Source organism: Nuphar pumila, chromosome 4 (genome assembly GCF_984573655.1).
Source record: "Nuphar pumila chromosome 4, dmNupPumi1.hap1.1, whole genome shotgun sequence".
Lineage (NCBI taxonomy): Eukaryota > Viridiplantae > Streptophyta > Magnoliopsida > Nymphaeales > Nymphaeaceae > Nuphar > Nuphar pumila.
Window position 1 is genome coordinate 22,472,633 of NC_143252.1, and position 23,705 is coordinate 22,496,337.

The window sequence follows — 23,705 nt, forward strand, 5'->3', positions numbered from 1 at the left end:
TTGAAGACCTGGTTAAGGACCTCTCAACTTCGACAAGTATCCCACGCATAACATTGATCGCATGGGGTGCATGCGGGTTAGGGCTAACTCTCTCGATGATCATATTAAGTAGCTTCAACCGGATGATTCAAGGCTAAACAAGTGAATGCCTAGGCGTAGGTGAACAATCTGAGTAGTGTTGTTTGCTATGACATTAGCTATCAACTGGCCGAAAGGCTGAGCGATCTTGAAAAATGTCTTCCCTAGTATGTTACTGACACATAAGGCCTTCTCAAGTGACTCTCAAGAGGTCGCGTTGCAGCCTTAGAGGTGCGGCAGCACTATTTGGATTGGTTGGTTGTTTGATTAGGTGCGAGCATCGCTACTTGAAACTTGAACTATGACCCTTTTAGTTATTCATCAAAGTACAATGGTGAGGCACTAAAAAAATACATGGAGCCAAAGGCTTGGATCAACAAGATACGCATGAGATGTGTTTGATCAGCTTTAGCTTAGGCGACTGTGTACAGTGGTGTGCAGAACCAATTAAATGATTTGGCACACAAAAATGAGTTTGTGCGAAGCCTTTGAATGTAACTAGCCATCACATTATTAAAATGCAACATCTTTATGCGTGAACATCTCTCCAGATCAAAACGTTTACATCTTAACATGATTGCTATCAAGAAGGCGAAAGCAAGGATTTTAGAGCAAATGATGGAAACCTATACGCAGGCCAGCCAAGGTTTCAGGCTTGATCATTAGCGACGGTCTGTCACACGGATACTTTAATTTTTGCTCCCATACGTCACACGACTCATATTTGAAACTCCGTAAAAACGGTTATATCTCCACATCAATGGCTGTTTCCATGTGACATGGCCAGCGATAACCGCCTCCCACTCCCCCACGACTGAAGTGAATCTCAATGAAGATATTCAGCATCATGGCTAAAGAATCAATCAACATGGCCTCGAATTTCAACTTATTGTAAAAGAAAAGAATTTCAAGAGTGCCGAATGTCAATACCAATGCAATTATTCCCTCTTTGTTGAAATAAATTGAAGCACCTACAAATCATCCTGTCCCGTGCGCCCCTCGTCCCTTCGCACCCTCCCTAACATCACCCCACAGCCGCACAACCCCATCAACCCAAAAAAAAAAAAGGAGAAGCCATCTAAGAGCACCATTTCTTCACAAATTCTTCTTTGTCCAAAATAAAGAAAACCCCACTTCCCATGCTTTACAACCCCCATGCAACAACAGCCTGGTTAATGAGTAATGAAGACCTTCGTTCCTGTCCCTTCAAAGTTTTTCATGGCAAGGATACAGACCCCAGATTTACCAAGCCGGTCAATTGACAAAAACCTTTTTGGAAAGATACAGCCTTCTGATTATTTAGTCTAGGCGCCAACAAGAGCTTCAAGCATTTTGATCACCTCAACAGTGTCATCGACATAATATTTAGCTTTGCTTGGTTTCTGACCAACGGTACATGCAAACACCTCTCTGTTGGAAGAAGATCCAGAAGCAGAAGCACCGGTACCACCACTGCTGATAACCTCGAACATGTCCTCGTCAGACCGGTCATCACCGATGCACAATACAAAATCGGGCTGCCTGTTCCCTTCCACCATTACCGAGAGCAGTCTCTCGGCTACAAGGCCTTTACTGACACCCTGATTTGAAAAGAGCATGGAAAAAATCAGAGATTAAATTAACATTATTTCCAATTAATTTTACACGGACCAAAGCATCTTCCCAACTAGCATCACAGACTTTGACAGCTGTTCTTTCTCATAACTCGGTTATGCTTAGCCAACTTGAAAAATTGAACTCATCGATGAAGAGTTTGGTTCTATGATCTGAGCTGTTCTTGCCTTTCTCATGTCCGTGTGCACAGATGCGTGTGTGTTCCCTTGAAGGTGAATCACAATGAAACAATAAGAGAAAAGATGTGCATAATTACCTGAGGTTTGACTTCTAGTATATGCTGTCCACTCTTGACAGCAACCGGCTCATTAGCAAGCACACTCTCGAGGTGGTCAAGCAACTCCTTAGCTTGCCAAGAGCCAAAGTCAGGGTCAGCATCCTGGTGGTGCCAAACAATTGCACTCTCCTTGGTCTCTATCCATGACCCATCAGTGGCCTCTGTATAGAGTCTCATGACGGGCTCTGCCATCTGCAACCATGCAAAATCAGTGGGTTGATCACAGGAAGTCTCCCATTCTTCCTCTTTGGACCACCTGAGTCAATCGCACATAATTATCAGCCAAATGACAAAAAGTTTGGCGCGAGAGAGAGAGAGACCATTAACAGAATGACCATTAAATATTCATCACTAAATGTTGCACTTACCATCTGCGAAAATATTAAAAGTGAAGGGAACACACTAAATTTGAGATGATGGCCACTGAATTCTGGGTGAACTAAATGTCTGAGGCACACTTGATCTAATGGACCCCAACATATCCTCTCATCAAAATAGTTAGAACACCATGACATTCATGCTTCCTAACGAAGCAATTTGGATTGACAAACATGAAGGGATAATAGTTAACAAAATGAGTTAGCTTGACCCCAAGTTAATCCGAAGCATGTGCATCACTCATACGTTTAATGAAGAAAATTACACAGTTCAGTGAAATTTAAGATAAAAAAACAACTGTTTTAACACCAACTAACAAGTGTTCTTTTTATCAGTGTTGCCCACAAAATTTGATGTCAGCTGATCCACAAACTCATTCATATTTGCTAACTTAAACAATAGACAAGCTCGATCAGCTTTAAGAAAGTATATAAAATGACTTTCTTAAAATTAAAACCATGCTAATAATCACGAAGGCATCAATCTATTCAAATTGATGAAGCAAGTTGGCCATTCGAACATGGTTATGATTTCACGAGGTCAACCATTGTGCCCTATGTAGTCGATTTGTTCCCAAATTGGCATTTGGACATTTTTGCCAACAGTCCGCATGAATGCAACACTTGTAATCTCAAACTGCTTGAAGTGCCTGTCCCATGTGCAGCTATACACTACAGACATCATTCATGAGACCTTGGAAGGTGATGGAGCGTTTGTGAGGATGCAGGGCATTGCCAAAAGCTCGTAGTGCACATTATAAGCCTTAAAAGCCATCTTGTGCACATCTTGTTGTGCAACCTAAAGATGGTAGCAGCCTGATCTCAATTTGGAGAAATACACTACGTCATAGCTCAACCAATAACTCATCGATCATCAGAATCAAGGTAGTCTACATAAAAATGTCATGTTCTTTCTTTCCCAACAACACATGAGGAAAGTAAAGGTTCCTGTAGGGCTGGATTATCTGGCCTTATAGCATTTTTGAAACCAATCTTTCAACCTCTTTTGGGTTCACACACATCAATATGAGCAAGCATTGGTGGGTATGTCATGGTATGATCTTGACTATGCGATGGTGGCGGTCCTTTGGGTTCATGAAACACCTCCTTGAAGCGGTCTAGCAATGCTTGAAACTGAACTGTCTGTGCCACTTGCCCCTTTCCCATTTGTTGGCCTACTAGTTGCAATAGGCAGGAGCAAGGGTTGGCATGAAACCAACGAATTACATGTTGCACATCAGTTCCTACGAAGGCAGCCAGCAATGAAGCCTTGATCTCTAGGGCGAGCCCTTCATGCTCAAATTGCATGTAGATTTCTACAAAAAACCAAAGCTACTCTCCCAATTCCCTCGAGCTACTGCATCCAAAACGCTATATCCACTACTTTCATCAGTAACATAGAAAGTTCAATTGAAAATTTTATCCTTACACACAAATCTCCACCTCAACGCACCTCCCTTCACATTTCAATCTATCTTCACAACCAACCACATTACACCAAATATGAGTTGAGGCTGCAAGGAACAACTCAATCTCTTGGTTGTGGTGCTATAAATAAAAATGTGTTGACTAGTATAGACATAGGGAAGTTCGGTAACATACTGCACATGCATCGACTGCAGCACCATGACCCTGTCCAAGGCATGTAATGGAATCTTGGGTGCTTCACTAGGATTTTCAGCTTTGTCGAGGTCTTCTTTCACTTCCTTTTTAGGGTTTCCATTTTAAACTAGGTACATGCATAGTGCCTTGCATCGATGAGCTGAAATTCATTTCTGCTCAGTCATAGCAAAGCCTCTCTTTGCAATGTTCGCTCATTTGTTCCAGGTTGGGGGGCTTAATCTTAATGTTCATAGGCCCCGAGGAGGAAACAAGCGTGACCTTCACCTCCTTGTGGGCTGTGAGCCCCTTTTTCCATTTCCAACAATTTGCACTTTGTTTGACATCTTATGCCACTGGTCATCATAGTATTGCTGCTCACATACAGCTGATCTTAGTTGCTTCTCCTCCACAAATTGGGTCAGGTCGAAGCGTTCAAGTAAGTTTTAGGGGTTACTACTTGTACTTATACCATGATATCTTTGTGAAGTCTTCCTATGAATGAGCCTATTAGTGCTGCTATTGGCTAGCCTTCACAATGCTGTTCAAACTTAGCCTAGTACTCTTGCAGGACACCTATTTATCAATCTCCCAAGGGAGCCATATTGAAATTAAGATAGGATGAAGGCATGAATCTAATCGTCATCACTCTCACAAACTCCTTCCACATCGGGGGTTCCAATTAGTGTTTCATACCAATGATATCAAGACAGCTTCGCCATTGACATTAAACAAAGTGAAGGTGATGCATTGATCGATGGACATGTGTTGTTATCAGAAGGATCACTATGCCTTGAAGATCCAATTAAGTGCATCCTCATAGGCAACGGGAGACAATTTTAACCTTGTGTGTATGAAGATAGACCCTTCCTATGACATGAAGCAGTCTCCTTTGTGCCCATTTCCTGACAGCATTCAGCTCGTGCAGCTATGGCCATCCTTGAAAACTGAGTTGATTAGATGTCAAAGGGAATCCTAAATTTGATGTAGGCTACCTTGAATCTCTTGCCGCTGCATCTGCATCTATTGCTACAACACTTGTAAAGCATCAACATCCATTTGCAATTCATGCAGTGTCATCTTCCAAATAGTGTTGCAAATGTGTCAGATTTGGGTCAAACCATAGTCACCTATATCTTTCAAGGTAATTTCTCGGAGATATTTTCAAAAGGTGAAATCTCGGAAAAATCTTGGGAAAATCTCGAAGCTTAAAAAATTGAAAAAAGTATAAATATTAGTAAGAAAGAATAGGTTTTCTATTGTTTTTCTTACAAAAATATAAAGAAACAAGATTTTAAAGTTTTAAAAATACATAAGAAACAAAAAATGAGAAAAACTGAACTGAAAATACATAAAAAAAAAATTTAATTGCAAAAAATAATGTGATAATAGCGCAATATTATAGCAGTAATTTCGTTTTAGCGATATTTTGAAAATATCACAAGATTTTTCCGATATTATTGGCTACCTTAAAATATTGGTATTTCTCACGATATTAAAATATCGCCAATATTGATGACAGTGGGTCAAACCATAGTTTTAAAACCCAGTGATTCGTGACTCGACTCAGCATGGGTTGATTCGTCCCTCATCGAGTCAACTCGTGAATCCAACAAGTCATGACAACCTTATATTTCTATAAAATTATGCATAAAATATGTTTACATATATTGTATAACTATTGTTACATATAATATGTATTATAATCTAATATTATGTATACAAAGTACATATATTACATTATTAATTATGCAAATATATCATTTATAAATAATATAGTTAATATGCATATATATTTAAATACATTATATATGTATGACTCAGCTGAGCCATTCTATGAGTTGGTTGACTCGGCTGAGTTTAGTTAAGTTCCAAGTTATTCAATAATTTGACCCGGTGAATGGTCGAGCCGAGCCAAGTCACCCGAGTCACCAAGTTGACTCGGTGAGTTTTCTAACAATGGGTCAAACCTAGGCAAAATCAGTCCTAGGTCTGAATTTATAGTAACAGGTCTGGTTTCAAGTCCATATCGAATTCAAAACACTCTTAGAGTTTCAGATTCTGACTAGATCCTACTTTTATGCAATTGGATCTGCAGCCCAAAAGCTGATTTGAAAAAAAAATGGAGGTGGCATTCTTGAAATAAGTAGAGTAAAAGTCACACTCTTTGAGAAAATCCAAGGCGGTGGCAATTACTTGCTATGTAGTCAAAAGCCCCGACTTGTCTGCCTAGTCAGTCTAAGCATAAGTAAAACGCCTAGGCTTCGCAATTCCTAGGTGGGTACCTTAAAAGGTATCAATTTTGCCGACAAGGTGCCTAGTCGGCGACTAAGCTACCTCCGCTTAGGCATGAGGGCAGTTTAGTTATTTATTATTCTTATATATATTGTTATTTTTTGTATGTATATAATTAATATATGTGTGCATTTTTGTGTGATTTTGTTCTGTGAAATCATGAAAAGATGTATATATATGTTTGTGTGTGTTACTTTGCTTTTCGGATTTTTTCTGTGAAACAATGAAAGCATGCCTAGTTAATTTTAATTGATTATGTTTTTTATATATGTTACTTTGTTTCTGATGAATTTTTCTATAAAAACCTGAAAGCATGTTTAGTATTATGAATTATGTAATATGTTATTTATATATGTATGTGTTATTGTGCTTATGTGAAAGGTTGAAAGCATATTTTGTTGATTATATTGAATATGTTATGAATAATTGAAATATATATATATATATTCTGGTTATGTATAATAATATATTTTGTGAAAGCACATGTAATTTTGTACTTGTGTAATGAAAACATCTTATTAGTAAAAGAATTAAAAATATTTTTATGTATATTATGTGTACTTTTTTATATTTTAATTGGGTACCGACTAGTCTTTTTAGGGGTCTAGCGCTTTTGACTACATAGATTACTTGGAATCCAAACATTGGATAAGGTTTGTTTATATATATATATATATATATATATATATATATATATATATATATATATATATATATATATATATATATGCCTAACACTTTTTGGGCCAAATACCAGCCTACCAGGCTTTGGAAGGATTTTTTTCTATTTTTTCTATAATCTGACCATACAAATGTGACCTACATGATTGATTTTATGGGAATCGACTCTTGGATCATCCAATTCCGACATGAAGTTAGGTTTTTATAAGATTTAAAAATCAACGATCTACAATTTTAAAAATATTCAATGCTTAAAAACTCCCTTTTTATCGAAAAAAACTTTATCCAGGTGTCATTTCCTAGCAAATCAACCATGCCGAACACATCTGCAGGGTCAGATTTGCAAAATACAATCCAAAAATACTTATTCACTGGTGGTAGGCTGGCGGTAGGCTCAAAAAGTGTTAGGCAGTTACCACTACCACTACCACTATATATATATATATATATATATATATATATATATATATATATATATTAAAGATGGAAGAGGGGCATTGGTGTATCAAAATAGTTTGCTTTATAATTTTTTTTAGAAACTACACTGGTTTTGTTGGGCTGCATGTCATTTTTAAATTCTCAAAAAAAATTAGCATAGTGCCCCCATCATACACAAGAGAGGGGACTGGAAAATCCTATGGGGACGTTAGGGGAGAGAGAGAGATTAGGAAAATTTATGTATATAAGGATGTTAGAAAGAAAGAGAATCTTATAGGTCATTACTTACCAGAGAGAGAGAGAGAGAGTCCTATAGGATCCTTACTAAAAAGAGAGTAGGAAAATCCTACCCAAGTTACTAAAGTTAAATTAATCATCAATATTAAAAGTTACCTAAAGTTAAATTATACATGATAAGTTACCACACAGAGAGATAGAGAGAGAGATCCTATGGATGTGAGAATATACATTTATTTACTAAAAATAGCCAAATTAGATAAATTATAATAGTTTTTAAAGTTACCAAATTCCAACATCCAAAAAGCATGGGATACATTTGGCTCATTCTAAATCAGCTATATCCATAATCAAGGATGTGGGATTCACTATTCTTATATGAATTTCATATCTTGGGTCATTAAGGAGGAGGTTTTTTAGGTCGGCCATTAAACAAGGAAGAGGATGATGCACTCTTGTTATAGGTAAGCAATCATCTTACACCCTGGTCTAATATGGTATTCTCTTCAGTCTTGCATGAGCGAGAGGTGGCACATATTGGTTATAATGTCTGAATAGATGATTGAATAATGATTCTTAGTTTTCGGAGAAAGGAGTAGCATTAGGTATTATTTCTTTTTCTTTTTACTTAAATTTATGTATAAATTTAGTTTTGGCTTTTATAATCATATCTCTTAATTTGAATTGGTCATTTTTCTTTATTGTTCCATCCATGAAGACATGCCGTTGATCTAGCGTGCACGTGTGTCTGTGTGTGTGTGCAAACATATATATATATAGGGTTAATAATTTGCTCACGTCAGCATTACCTACAAATGAGTTTTATTTTTCATTTTTTAAATTTATTTGTTGTTTTTCATGAAACTAACCTTACAGATATGATCAGCATGTTTAGGTTAGTGGAAATCATCTCTTAGATCTTCAATTACAACATGTAGGAATGATTTTATTAGCCGTGAAAAATCAATGGCCTACAATGTGTGATATTTTCTCGGCTCATAAAATCATGTTTTTTCATCAAAAACACATGATCCAAAAGCCAATTCCTAGCATTTGGACCATGCTGAATCCATCCATGAGGTCTGATTGGGTAAACATGACCCATGCATATGATTTCCAGCTCATTAGGATGGTCAGGTCGATATTAGCAAATGTTACCACACACACACACACACACATTATATATATATTACATTACCATTGTTCACACTTCACTTTACAAAACCTATGCTTACCGGGTCAGTTGGATTGGATTGGGTCAGACCTTGGTCTAATTATTTATTTGTTTGGTTTGGACGCAGATTCAACTGAACCTGAAACCAATGTTGTCTGTATCGTAGGATACGTAACGTATCGATGCAAGAGACCGATACGATACACACCTGTATCTTGATACATGTGTGTATCGTAGGTGTATCGCATCTATCGTACAATACGGTACTTGCGTACTTAAAAATGGGCAAAACCGTGCTTTCATGTTTTTGGGTTTTAAAGAGCTTTTGAGGGCTGAAACCCTCATTAGTATAGAACATACATAGAGAAGTTAGGAAAGGACTTGACATTGTTACCAACAAAATGGTTCCCAAAGAAGAACAAAAACAGCTGGCATTAGAGTTGATGAAGTATCATGACAGGGATTATGAATTGTTTAAAGAAGGGGTTGGCTATAGATCTCATCTACTCAGCACATCCAAGTAAGTTTTTCCCTCATTGTTCTTAATTATGTACAATTTCATTTATAAATATATTATATATCAAATATTCAATGTAAGAACATACAATTAACAAACAGAATGTTTCAGCTTTTTAAGTTTTTAGCCTTCTCAGGGCTATGGTGGAAAATATTTGGTGCATGTTTTCCTAAGTTACAAAACTTTGGAATGAAAATTCTGGGGACACACTCACGAAGAAGAGATACAAAAGTTCAATGCAAGTGTAATTGATATTGATCAGATAATGAAGAAGTAAATGTAGAAGGTGGAGCAGCCTATGAAAGTGAAGATGAAGATGATGCACGGAGACGATCAAACAATGAAGATGGCTCGGACTCAGACTCTTATAATGATGATGATTTTAATGATGCTTGATCTTATCTTTCTTTTTAATTTTATGTTAGACATTTTGATGATGTTAAGATTTAAGAACCTTGCAAGACATTATAAATTTGAAAGCCTAATCTTTAGTTCTTCACTATCTAGTCTAGTGCAATTTTAAGATCAATAGTTTCCTGCATATTTACGTTGTTTATGTCATATTATGGCTCCTTTGCTTTATATTTATTTTTTCTTTTTTTCTTTTATTTTTTGAAATTCCAAGATTTTCATGAGATTTATTGAAAAACCTATAATATCCCAATATTATACCTCGTTGAGATATATCAAATACCGATATTTGTGACTATGGTTGAAAGAACACGAAAATAGGTAATTCAAAATGGGCAATGTACTCGTGTTGTCAGTGGAAATTCAGGATGATAGTGTTGAATCCTTTCAAGTGCTGCCACATATAGGCATATTACACAATATGCAGGATACTTGTAGAAAAAGCTCATGGACTTCCAGATTAACTAAACTTGATTAAGATATAGTAAACATCAACAAACTTCGCACCTTTCATTACCGAAAGTACAGATAGAACACAAAATAATACATAGCTGGTGGTATTTGATAAGACCCAAAAAAGTTCAAAAACAGCAAAAGAAGTCAAGAATTTAAGCTCTGACATAGGAACATTGTAATAGAAATTGAATTTCTCATCATGTAAACCTAACATATAAGTTGGCAGATTTGCAATTACCAGAGGATCTAGGTTCAAGATAAAAAGGAACATAAAATCAAGGAACATTATCGGTTAAATAAAAATTCATGTACTGAACAGTATTAGTATCATTAAAGCCAAGTTTCAATAAAAAAAGGAGAGAAAAGTCAAATAATGAAAACCATACCTCAAGAAGTAGCCATGCTCTGCAGCAAGTCCAAGCTTCTCACAAGGAGAAAACCAACTACTTAATGACTCCTTTCCCCTTCCACTCACAATGAACACCACATTCCTTGGATCAGCACATAGCCTGTTCAAGATACAAACCACCTCTGGACTTGGGCGCTTGTCAATGGAAGAAGACTCCGGCATCACAGTACCATCATAATCCAACAATATAGCCCTGCTTTTCGTCCTCCTATATGCAGATGCTATATGATCAATTGACAACTTCCTAAAACTAGGATCAAGAGATATCACTCTAAACTGCAATCCAAATCCAATCTCCCAACACCTCCTCCTCTGATGATCTTTACATGATCTATCCAGATCTTGCATAAAACTGCGTGCCCAAAAAGCAACATCATGTGTGCTCACATATCGGTAATGCTTTTCATGTCGCAGTTGCTTCTCTGATTCTGGCATTGAAATGGCTAAGTTAATAGCCTCAGCGACTGCTTCTGTATTCCATGGGTTCACTCTAATGGCTCCACTTAACGATGGAGAGCACCCAATGAACTCAGAGACAACAATCATGCTCTTTTTGGGGTTTTCCAAACCTCCCTCCCTAGAGACAATGTACTCATAAGGAGTGAGATTCAGCCCATCTCTTACAGCTGTGACAACAACACATTCAGCAACCGTGTAGTAAGCAATTCGTTCATAGACAGGAACTGGCCTGTTGATTAGCAAAATAGGCGTGTATTCAGAAGACCCAAAATCTTCATTAATCTGTTTGCAGCTGGACAATATTTGAGCTTGCAGCTCTTCTATCTCTCTTCCTTTACCTCTTGCAGGATTGATGATCTGAACCAGGACAATCTTGTTTCTCCATTTTGGGTATTGGATGAGGAGCTGTTCCAAAGCTAAAATCTTGAGATTTATCCCCTTGAAGATGTCCATGTCATCTACGCCAAGAACAACCATTTTCCCCTTAAACTGATCCATCAGTTCATTCACCCTCCATTCTTTATCAGCAAGCCTGAGAACAGATTCAATCTGACCCATGTGGATTCCAACTGGCAATATCTTGATGCCAACCGTCCTGCCATAGTATTCCAACCCAATATAGCCCCTCTTAGATTGGTACTCTAATCCCAGCATTCTGCTGCAACAGGAAAGAAAATGGCGGGCATAATCGAATGTGTGGAACCCAATCAAGTCTGTATTCAAAAGGGCTCTTAATATCTCCTCCCGGACTGGTAAAGTCCTGTATATTTCAGAAGAAGGAAATGGACTGTGAAGGAAGAATCCCATCTTTAATTTGTTGAACCTTCTCCTCAAGAAATTAGGCAAAACCATAAGATGGTAATCGTGTATCCAGACATAATCCTCATCCGAATTTATCACCTCCACTACCTTATCAGCGAAAATCTTATTTGCCGATACATAAGCCTGCCAGCACGATCGGTCAAAGCGACCGCCACTACTGGGAGAGAGCGGCAGCATGTAGTGGAAAAGTGGCCAGAGGTGCTGCTTACAGAAGCCATGATAGAACTTGTTATAAATATCATCAGGTAGGAAGGCAGGAACACATTTGAACTTCTCCAACAGTATCTGAGCAACCTCATCCTGCTCACTAGGATCAACGTCCACCTTCAAAGAACCGACATAAGTAACATCCATGTCGTCTGGCAATCCATCTTTTAGCTGTAATAGAAGGGAGTCCTCATCCCAACTGAAAGTCCAACCTGCATTATCCGGTCTCCTCCGCGCCCTCAATGGAAGCTGGTTAGCTACAACAATCACCCGTTCCTGGCTTACAGACGAGGTAACATCTGAGGCAACACTATTCGCATTGTCATCATCGTACTCTGTCATGATCCCAGGAACAGACATAACCCTAGGAAGCCGTTTCCCAGTACGGCCGCTAGTAGGGATGATTCCTGTTGCAAGATCTAAAAGATTGGTGTACGACCTCGACGTCATCGTTGGGCCTAGTTCAACCACCAGCTCTTCTGCTGCCTACAAGGTATCGTGATGGAAAAACTAGAGGGGCACGCCGGCGCAGGAAAAAAAAGAGGTAACAAGCGTTCTATTCGACCTGCATGACCAAAATGCCTTGTTCTGAATCGCCTTTGCTTACTATAACAATAACAGAGCATCAAAGAAAGAAAACCCATAACGAAATCATAATTTAATGGCTGTTCCTGCCATCCATTCGATTAAAAGCATGCATTTCTCTCCAATCGATCAACGCACTTTCACTGAAACAAAGGACTCGAAAAGGAACATTTCAAGAGAGAGAGAGAGAGAGACCCAAACAATGAAACAGTGGGAAGAAACCAATCAAAAGAAACAGAATCCCTCAAAAAATCGACTCCATAATCACCATGTCCATGTTTAACATGCAAATGAAAAAATAGGGAATCACAACGACACCCATAGTAACAGCTATTTATATTTTCGATTGAAGCCCCTAAATCATCATCATGAGACAATCCACGCGATACTATCGAAAAAACATAATGCTTTTGTGCATGCGTGGGTGCGAATCTTAAAAACAGAAAAGAAAGCCACGACGAATGCCAATATAAAACCCTATAACACAACATACAATCGCTTGGGAAACAAGGCATCAGATGATGACGAAAAGGGGTTGTATTACGACGAGGAACGAACTTCAGAAACATCAAACAATAGAAATACCGTTACAACTTACACTCGAGATCGGGACCTATCGGAAATACGGTCGCTTCGGAAATTTTCCGACGAGATCCTTCGTGAAGGAATTCGATGGTGAATCCAGAAAGGCAGAAAGGGAAAACCCGAGTCCTCTTCTCTCTCTCTCTCTCTCTCTCTCTCTCTCTTGGTAATTCCTGTTACCCTTTCTTATTCGTTTTATTTCATCTTTATGTACACACGCGTTGGTCTGACGACCGCCTCCGCCTTCCCTCCGCTTTCGTCTTTCCCTCACCGCGTTCCCTTTTGAAGGACGAAACTACGTCCTCTCACTTTGTCCAAAATGACAATAACCCCAAAAATTACGCAACGATCTTCTTGTTTTCTCACACACAAATTAACAATTAAAAAAAAAACATGGTTAATGGTCACGCTTGTCTAGTCAAGAGATGTGAGAGTTTGCCTTGGCCCCAACTTTGGCATTAGGTTTACGGCCACTCGTCAACACATGGGCAGGCTTTCCTTCCGTCTAAAACGAGAATAGCTTCCAGAAACGTGACCATCTTGATAACGCCTGCACCGTTACACCCCCACTATCGATGTGGTTTGTTCTTTTTGCTTTGTTATCATATTCATTCATTCATAAAGAAAGAGATAAAAAAAAAAGAAATTGAGAGACAAGTATGGATATATTTAGAAAGGAGACACTTTGTTTTTTAGAAAGCAGGGGGGAATCCGTGTATCTATATCGCCGAGAGGAAAAGATAAAGGGATAAGAATTAGGACGGAAGAGGACTGAAGCACAACAGAAAGGGATAATGTTGTAATTTTAGCGTGGGGGTTACGGGTTATAGTCGGTGCCCTTTTGGGGGGGAAAGCGAAAGATGATATGGTCAATCAGGAGGCCGCCGCCTCCCTATCCGTGCAGCTGGCATCTTTTGGTTCTGCACCACGTGACTTTTCTTATGGATTCGTGGCAGGCAAGTTGGCGCCGCGTGGGCGACCTTCCTAGAAGTTCCAGCAAGGAGAGTTGGACGCTAACCACATGGCAGGTGGCTTATCATCTGTCCACAGGGTTCAGCGTAATGGACACGGTCACGTTTCCTCAAGCTTTGCTCACAGGAACGCTAACAACTTACTAGACTGCCGAAAATTAACTCGGGAAAATGGCGTGCCTTTTTAAGCCCTTTCATGTGAATATGTTTAATTTCATAGGAAACCACGACGTCAAACCTGGGATTCTTGGAGGTCGCCTTCCGGGCATACGACAAAAGCCCTAAGCCTGCTTATAATCCCAAGCCCATTTTTTAGCTGTTGGGAAGAACTTTGATATCTCATATTATTATTATTATCATTATTATTATTATTATTATTATTATTATTATTATTATTATTATTATTATTATTATTATTATTATTATTATTATTATTATTATTGACGATAATCCCCTGGTCGATGTGGTTCCCATAATTGTAGCCAGGGACGTTGTTCAATCCCATCTCAATTTGTGCCGTTCATCTCAACGCACCTCATTTTTTGTCTTTTTCTTTTTTTTTCTCTTTTAAGAGAAAAGAATATGGTGGGGACATGGGGGATGTGATCGTGGCGTGCTGGTCGTCGGGTGGGTGGGTGGCAATACAAGGTGAAGCCGAATACTGGCCAGGCGCGCGCCGTCCCATCTCGTCGCTATTTGCAGTAACTAGGGGTGGCAAAACCTGATACGACCCGCCAACCCGCCTCTTAGGCGGGTTTGGGTTTGACAAAAACGAACTTGTTTAATAAACGGGTTGACCCGCCTAACCCGTTTATTAAACGGGTCGGGTTCGTGTTAGGGGTATGCCAACCCGCCAACCCGGCTGACCCGTTTAATAAATGGGTTAGGCAGGTGGGTCAACCCGCCAACCCGACCCGTCAACCCGTTTACCCGACCCAACCCGTTTATTAAGCGGGTTGGCGGGTAGTGTCCGGTTACCCATTTAATAAACGGGTCGGGTTCGTGTTTGCCACAGCCGACCCGTTTAATAAACGGATCGGGTTCGGGTTGAGGTATGCCGACCCGCCAACCCGACCCGATTGCCACCCCTAGCAGTAACCGTAATGCTATGACGAGGTGCTGTGACGCCCGTGGTCATGGTGGCCCGCCCGCCTGCACGCGGGTCAAACCGCCTCAGTCGTACAAAGTGGCATCTTGCACCTAAGCCTCTGTGGATCAGATCGGTTTTGAAAATGATGCTTCTGAACATTGCGGCCGACCGTTTCGTGTTCCAGATGAGCGCCACGTAGCACATGCCGTCTCTGTTAACTGTAGCTTTTTCGTCAATGATTAAGTTGTGACGAAAAAATAAATAAATAAACGAAGTCTCTCATTCCTCTATTTCTCTCTCTCTCTCTGCCGGATAGCTCATCGGCCGCCGGGAAGATCACGATGGAAAGATGCTGAAATTTGATGAGGCTTTCATGTCAGTCCCTTTTTCCTACATTTGATTGAGAAAAAAAAATTCTTTTTTTTGTTTTGCCCCTGCTTTGAATGTGATCTTCCATGTGTTTGATGGAAATTAGAGTTTTTGGTGGAAAGAAACCAAAATTTTGTGACTTGTGATTTTTTCCTTCTTTGTTGGGTCTGGGATTGCCTTGTCGCGGTTTTGGGTTGATCAGGCGTGCGATTTTCGGATCAAAAGTTCAAAAGCACGTCTTTTGGGATTTGAAAAGTTTTTTTTGGTGTGATGTGTTGAAGATGAAGGTTTGGGGGTTGACACCTCCTCCCACCAAATACACTGCAAAATTACAGTCGATGATGTGTCCATGTCTTCATCCGAGTAGCCCCTCTTGGTACTTGGCTGTTTATAATGTCTGATGAGCTTATAAAAGATAGCATGCATGGTTAGTAAGCCTCTTTTACCAAGATGAACAAGCAAATAACTGAGCTGAACTGAGACAAATTGCAAACAGCTTGGTCCATTAACCAGTCCTACATATTGCCTGTAGGATGTTACATGTGACAATCAGATGCCATTTAGAAATAATGCGTAGGCATGTATTTAGCAGCACAGTATTTGACTTGGAGCTTTGAACAGCTTGTAAATGTCTTATCTTTGAACATATTGCCTTACATGTTACATCCTCTTTTACTATTCAGGATCTATTTTAAATGTTTAATATTTGATTGAGGATTCGTTCAGCATTTTTAAACATGAGTCAAACTCATTATCTGAGATCCAGATTCATTTATCATTTGAAGCTTCAGATCCATATCTGAATTCAAAGTTTCTTTCAATTTCAAACCTAGGTTCAAAATTGATTTTTACATTTTAATCTAAACCCAATGATTTACATTTGATATTTTAAAATGCTTTTTTCAGAAACAATATGTCAGTTGATTTGGATTTTTGTTAGACTCGAATTTTAAAATGAATCTTAGATCCAATCCACATTAGATAGGATGCCACCTAGGTGGCGTCACCTCTGGATCATTCTTTTCATTTGGTTTTCTTATTTTTGTTATTTTAGATAACTAGTTGATTTAAGATTTTATTTTTTATTTTATCTTTTGATTTTATCCTTTTATTTTTTGTTTTAAAATTAAATGTGGACCCCACTCAAATGGTGCCACATTTAGAGACTTCTAATTCATGTTTTCTTTCTTAAGTGTTTTAATTAGATTGAAAAAAAAGAAAAGTCGAAAAATAAAACCAAATGAGGACTCTTTTAAGGAGGTTGACCCCCTAATCTCTCCAATTTTAGCAAATGTGGGACACTAGAGGATATGCATCATCTTCTAATTTTTTTTTATGAAAGGGACTCAAAGGGAGACGTCCAGCCCATGCAATGCAAGCTTGCTCTCTCTCTCCCTCTTGATTTTCCCTTCTTTTTTTCATCTTTCTTCTTCCATAGTTGCCGCCCTCCTTTCTTCTTCGTTTTCTTTTTTTTTTTTCTTCGATTGCAGCGAAGGAGGAACCAAAGGTAACTCCTCGTTTTATTTTTTTTTTCTTGCTATTATTTTATTTGCTGTGTTTTCTTTTTCTTTATAGCCATGAGAAGGCTGGAACTCGATTTTTCATCAACTGAGTCCCTCCTTCCAATCAGCTACAGGAAAATAAACCCCATGCTTCATTATTTTCTTTTATTATTTATGTGCATCATAGATCTAGGTTTGCATTATTTGCATCCATACAACATCAAGATCATTCAGTCTTATTTCTTTTCTTTTCTTTTCTTTTATGCATGTTTAGATTAGATTTTATTTTGTTTAATAGCCTATGCTTTAAATCTTGATTATGGCCTTCATGTTAGCATCATTATTTTATGTGTTTATTTTCATCATTTTAAGTTGAATTTTTTATGAGACATATATTTATATGTTTACGTGAATCTGGCCAAGTTTCATGATTTTTCAACATCTTTTAATCTATTTTCAAAAATAAAAACCGAAACTTGTTTTCTGCACCATCAAAACATTGTGCAGAATCAAGGTCAACTTTCTGGAATCATATCTCCCTAACCGGAGATGATTTTTCAGATACGTAAAAAATAACTTTTTTGTCTGCATATCTAATTTATTTTTGGTGAGTTTGATGATTTTTTATATTCATTTTCTATTTTATTTCAGTTAAAAACTAGAACCTATTTTTCTGCATCGTCAGGCTGTTGTTCATTATCAGGGTCATCTTGTCGGAGTCATATATTCCTAACCGGAGATGATTTTTCAAAATCGTAAAAAAATATTTCTTTGTTGTCGTGTCTAGTTTATTTATAAAAAGTTTTATGATTTTTCATGTTTGTTTGCTATTTTATTTTGGTCTGAAACTATGATAGATATAGAATATCTTGTTCTACAACCCATTTTCACTTGTTAATTTAATATCTTTTTCTGCATATTTATTAAATTTATTTTTTGATTGCATGTTATCTTTAGGGTTGTTAAGATTTTTCATGTCAATTTTTAAAAATTTTAGAGGTCATTTGTTATTTTATTTTACTGTTTTCAAAGAATTGGTTTATATAGAATCCTGTTTTGTAGAAATAAGGGCAGATTCAGCCTTTTTTATTTATATTATCATTTTTATAAATAGTTTTTATGGTTTTAAAATCTGATTATTTTCTTGATCATGGCAGGTTGATCTCCATCCGATTTGGTGTCGATTTGAACTTGTTTAGTCTTTGGATTAGACATATTTTAAAACCGTTTTTAAAACCCTAATTTTTAATATTGTTTTTATAATTATTCTAAATCTCTAGGGGTATTTTGGTCTTTTACCTTTAATTCTAAAATGTTATTCTATAATCAGTTTAGTTTTATAGTTTATTAAATCATGCATTTTTGTTTAGAGTATTTAAGAATTTTTATTTTATAAAAGCATGAGAAAAGCTTATTTCTAGATAATATCTTTCAATTTCTAGATATTGTTGGACAAATCCTGAAAAGCCTATATATTTCTACTAACATGTTTGCTGATTTTGCAAGAAAGTTCAAGACTTTATTTTCCTCTTTTCTTTCTTTATTATTCAATTTCTCAATGTAAATTATAATCAAATACTAAAAATAGTGGAATTTTTCTTTATTCATGCATAGCTTTAGGATTACATAAGCATATAGTTTACTTTCTTATTATTAATTATTATTGATTGGCATGCATATACACTTTTCAAATTTCACAATGGTGAAACATGAATGACATGTGCACCTTCTTGTAAGAAGTTAATAAACTTAATGAAATTCGTATTTGTGATCATAGTTAGAATATGAATGGAATTCAAGTTTTATTAATCTCTTTTAAGTTACAAAAGCCTAAACACTTAGGTTATTTTCAAAATTATTGCATACTTTCAAAATCTTTTTCCAAAACCTTCCCTTAGGATTTAAATGAAGTACATTTAAAATATATTTATGGCCATAGTCATGAATATGCGGCGAATTTATTTCATATGAATTCTATATGGCATAAAAAAAACCCTTTTCATCAAAAGAGTTTTTATAAAATGAGGAGATTTATCAATGATTTTTCTCAAATTTTTTTCTTAAAAGGGATTTTAACCATGCATCATTTAGATTAGGTTGCATCTTGCATGGGCCCACAAGGCCACACACCCCATTATTTGAGTCATTTTCAAAATATTTCTTCAAAAAGTATTTCTTAAACAATTCCAGACATGTATCATGTTTTCAATAAACTTCTTTTTCAAAACATGTCATATGTGTTTGATTCTTTATGCATTCTAGGATTTAGAATAATTTCATAGGTATTTGAATAAAACAAGGCATATTGTTCAATCCTTGGTTCGATTACCCCTTGTTAAGGCGCCAAGAATGGTTAAACCTCATACCGATAGGAGGATCCCCTCTCTCGAGTTTTCCCATATTTTTAAAAATGGGGGTGAGTTTTCTAAAAACTTTTTTCAAAAGGTCAGTTGAATTGCAAAAGTAAAATTTTGCATAATAACAAGAGCACCACCGAGACTCACTCGCCTGCGCCTAGGCATTCACTCACCTAGCCCCGAGTCACCATAATCGGTTGGAATCACCTAATGTGATCTCTAGGAGAATTAGCCTTAACCCACATGCACCCCTGTGCGTCCAACCTCTATGCATGGGAAACTCTTGCAAGCTGAGAGGTCCTTAACCAAATCTCCAAAGGAAACATCCTCTGATCCGCTGGCACTGCTTAACCAAACAATGCTCCACGTCTGTGTTGTCACACAACCATGCACTAACAATGATACCAATGTCTATCTCATATTGTGCTACCACCGCACCTCACTAATCAAGCGAACGCATACCACATGTTCTTACACTCGATGCATTTTTCATTGAGTAGAGCTTTGCACTGCACATGTCACATTCCGAAAGATCGGCCCAGGACATTCTCCCCCACCCAAAACCATTATCGTCCTCGACAATGTTGGTGCAAGTAAGAACACAGTCTTCACTGATATGCCAGCTTTTTTATACTTATCTTTGGTTTACTCTTTTTCTTTAGCCTACTCAACTTGTTATGGTTTATATCTACCATCGTCGCAACCTTTAACACGCAAAGTCACATTCCTTAACGTGCCTTTAATCACTTAGACAATGGTCGTCTGCTTTATCAATATCGAGCATTCTCTGCTCGTGAGACCCCAGTGCAATCTCAAATACAAACAGGTCATCATCGCCCCCACGATAAACTTGTTATCTTTATGCTCATGGTTGGGGTGCCTTCCAACCCCAGCAAGGGCAATTTCAAGCCCTTTGTGGTCCTCGTAGAGAAAGACGACCACCAATGCGTGCCGCAGGGATATCAACTCCTTTAAGCACCAACTTGTGATTTTTCAATGGTCCAAACTAGTCCTCAAGTGTGGGACACCTTCTTGCATATCACCCCAAAGTGGTCATTCAAAGTGTCTTCTTGAGCACTCGTCCTCACATGGGCACCTTTGGCCCAACACTTAAACTCCCCTCTCGAAGCCAACATGTTATAACTCTCTCTTAGAGTCAACAAAACATTTTCATAGAAACCAACGAGCAACAAACAACTTTTTCTATACACACAATGCATTGATGATCTGCCAACTCAAAGGACCAAAATAATGAGTATTTTGCTCAATGTGGGCACTCCACTAACCCATAATCTTAGGAGAGAATCTAAAAGTTTAGTTGAGTCTCCCATACCCAAAGGTGCAAATCCATCAAGTTGAATCCAATGTGCATTCTCTGCATGTACAAGGCAAATGTCACGCTCCACCTGTGAGCCTAACGCACAACTAGTAAAAATCTTTGGCATATCTATGTTCCCTTAGCTAACTGAACAACAACCTTACACTTCTGCTTATCATCGGCAAGATGTCTCATACCATCCTGCCAACATCTTGCTTTTGTGCTCGGTCAACTACACTTCAGCTGCAAAAATTTGCATAACCAAGATAAAGCATCATTGTCCTCTTCAATATCGCACACAATGAACAACAAGGTCTTTGTGAATCTTTCTGCTTTGATGTCAATTTGTTATTGGCCTATTTCTTCAATAGGCCAGTGTGGCGTGACGATCCTTTCCTTACCACTGCAAGCCTATCTAGTCACTCGCTTGCCGCTATGGAAGCTTTGAGTATAGAGAGTGCAAGAGAGTAAAAGAGAAGAGATGAAGAGAAATTGCAATCACTTGAAGGTAATCACAATGAGGGTGAACAAAGAAAGCTCAACATATTTGCATTCATTCACTATTTCGCCCGAAGGTGCATTACAGTTCAGATCTATAGACTAACCCTTAAGGGTATTGATCAACCTGAACCAAAGTACAAGGGTGGTCTGAAGAAAGTGACTCAACACTTACATCATGTCTCAACCAAAGCAAAACAGACTCTAAACACAATTGTACAAAGTAGGTCACAAGGGAACAACTTTGATGCTTTGTTTTTATAGTTTAAGTGTTTTTAGCATCATAATTAGTTAGTCAATTTGTTTCCATGTTTTTCATAGTTCATTAGTTTATTTAATGTTTCAACATTAATTAATTAGAGCCAGTCTAATTATTTATTTTAGATTAATTAGCTTAGATCAGTTTTTTTATATTGTATCATGTAATTAATTAGGTAGTCTAATTTACGTTTTTGTATAGTTAGTTTGTAAAGTTTAGTATTGCCTAGTTAATTAGTTAGAATTTGTTTTAAGTTTGTTTTGCAATTAGTTATAACTTGTTAATTTATTATAAAGTAGTTAGTTTGTTAGAATAGTTAGTTTTGATTCTTGTTTCTTGTTATAACTAACATTCATTTTAGAAAGTGTTCCTTGCATTTTCTTTGTTTTGTGCTTTTGTGTTCTTTCATGTTTTGCAGGGTAGATTTATTGTGCGAAGGGCCCCTCCAAAGAGTCCCTCAGGGACGTGCCCCTCAGAAAAGGGACCCTTAAGCCTTATAGTTTAACTGTAGCACCCAAGCAAACAAAAGAGGCTAGACCACAAGAGAAGAAGACCCTTACAGATTGTAGTTTTCTTTATTTTTAATTTTTTGGGGGCTAGAGGACCGTTTATTTTTAAGTTAAAATTGTAATAAGGCTTGTTATTCTTGAGCCCTCCACAGAGGGTAGCACATTTAATTAATTATTTTTTTATTTATTCAAGGCAATAAAGTTTGTTTTTGTGTGGAGTATAAAAGAATTTAAACCCGTTCCCTGAGTTCGACCCGGACTTCACCACTTGTGTGAGCTAGTTTTTATAATTTGATACACGGTTTAAATGAATAATTTTATTGAAAAAAAATATCTTTTAAAAATACTTTCATGAAAAGTTGCATCACTTTTTTTTGGCGTCATTGCCAAGAAATGGTGATTTAAAAACTGAATACCCACTTTATTGCCTTTTTTGCGTCTATCTAGGATTATTAGTTTGCTTTCACACTTTATTTAGGATTGCTAGTTTAATTTTTTGTTAATATTTAGGACTGTTAGTTTGCTTTTGTTAATTAGGATTGTTAGAACCACGTTGAGTGCAAACCATAGAGCATGTTTATTTTTCTTGCATGACTCACTTATTAGGGTACCCTCCTAGGTGACTTTGCATATAGTTTGCTTTTGAGCTCTATATCTGCATTGAGTGGTGGTTATTTATTTTTTACTTTTAATACTTTATTTTACTTTTGCCTACTTTCGTGGTATGGTTTGATCGTTATTGCGAGCTAGGTTAGGCAGAAAACCAACCCTTAGGATGGTTGCTACACCGGTCTCTACCCAAGCTGTATGCAAGGGCGACACTTGCTTGACCTCGATTTTGTTTTACCTGTAGAGGACCCTGAGTCCATTATTAAGAGAGCCCGCACCATGGTTGAGAATCAATAGCTTACCCATCCCCTGAGGGAGGGTCTTTTTGCTAGCGTGCTCAGAAGAATCGACTTGCGACTTTATCTAAAACTTTTGGTATCTTTAAAAAACTTTGCTGCAAACTCTGACTTTTGAAGGTGATTTCATTCAAATCTTCTTGTCTCAAGTCGAACCTCTGGGGTGTTACACCCAAGGTCTTTTACAAGCATACTGCTTGAATGGGTGTTTTGTCATTTTATGATATGCTGGATTAGTGGGAGTTTGTATTTGGATGTTCTATGATAGAATAAAGTTAAAGTTTTGATTTCATTCTGTATTCGTTATGTTGTGATCTCATTAAAGTTTTCAGGAAGGACCAGTTGAAAATAGGCATGTTTGATCACATTGCATGTAATTTCCATGATTCACATCCATACTTAATCTATGTTATTTGATTATGTCAATATGCATGATCATTGATGGGTCCAATTACATTATTTGTAATGAAGATCACTTTGGTTCTATGTTGACATGATTAATTAACCGGATTGGTAAAGATATCAAATGATAAGACTGTAAGGTTACATATATGGCCTAAGTGAGAGATTGTTAGGAAAAATCATATGGGCCTACATATGACAAACCATATATTATAGACTATCTTAGGTTCAGGCCCACTTTATGTCATCTGGTCTGGTTGGGCCATATAGTATCTCATATGGTATGGTACACTGTGTAAAAAAACCT

The 23,705-nt window shown here is 37.5% G+C and overlaps 1 protein-coding gene across 1 annotated transcript; it reads right to left on the reverse strand.

The window, feature by feature from the left end:
• Positions 1-957: 957 nt before the first annotated feature.
• On the reverse strand, positions 958-13,476 carry LOC149839627 (putative alpha,alpha-trehalose-phosphate synthase [UDP-forming] 7). Its single transcript, XM_090002695.1, has 4 exons — positions 13,235-13,476; positions 10,541-12,616; positions 1,949-2,225; positions 958-1,658 (listed from the first exon to the last, which is right to left on the reverse strand). Exons 2-4 carry the CDS (start codon positions 12,499-12,501, stop codon positions 1,383-1,385), a joined length of 2,514 nt encoding a protein of 837 aa, XP_089858821.1. The 5' UTR covers positions 12,502-12,616; positions 13,235-13,476; the 3' UTR covers positions 958-1,382.
• Positions 13,477-23,705: the final 10,229 nt, after the last annotated feature.

What these genes read in the sequence shown, in the direction of transcription:
- LOC149839627 (XM_090002695.1), bottom strand. Translation starts at nt 12,501, where the DNA reads ATGACGTCGAGGTCGTACACCAATCTTTTAGATCTTGCAACAGGAATC. An exon ending in GAGCATGGCTACTTCTTGAG is followed by an intron (nt 2,226 to 10,540) that starts GTATGGTTTTCA and finishes CGATTGACTCAG; the next exon opens with GTGGTCCAAAGAGGAAGAAT. An exon ending in TACTAGAAGTCAAACCTCAG is followed by an intron (nt 1,659 to 1,948) that starts GTAATTATGCAC and finishes TTTTCAAATCAG; the next exon opens with GGTGTCAGTAAAGGCCTTGT.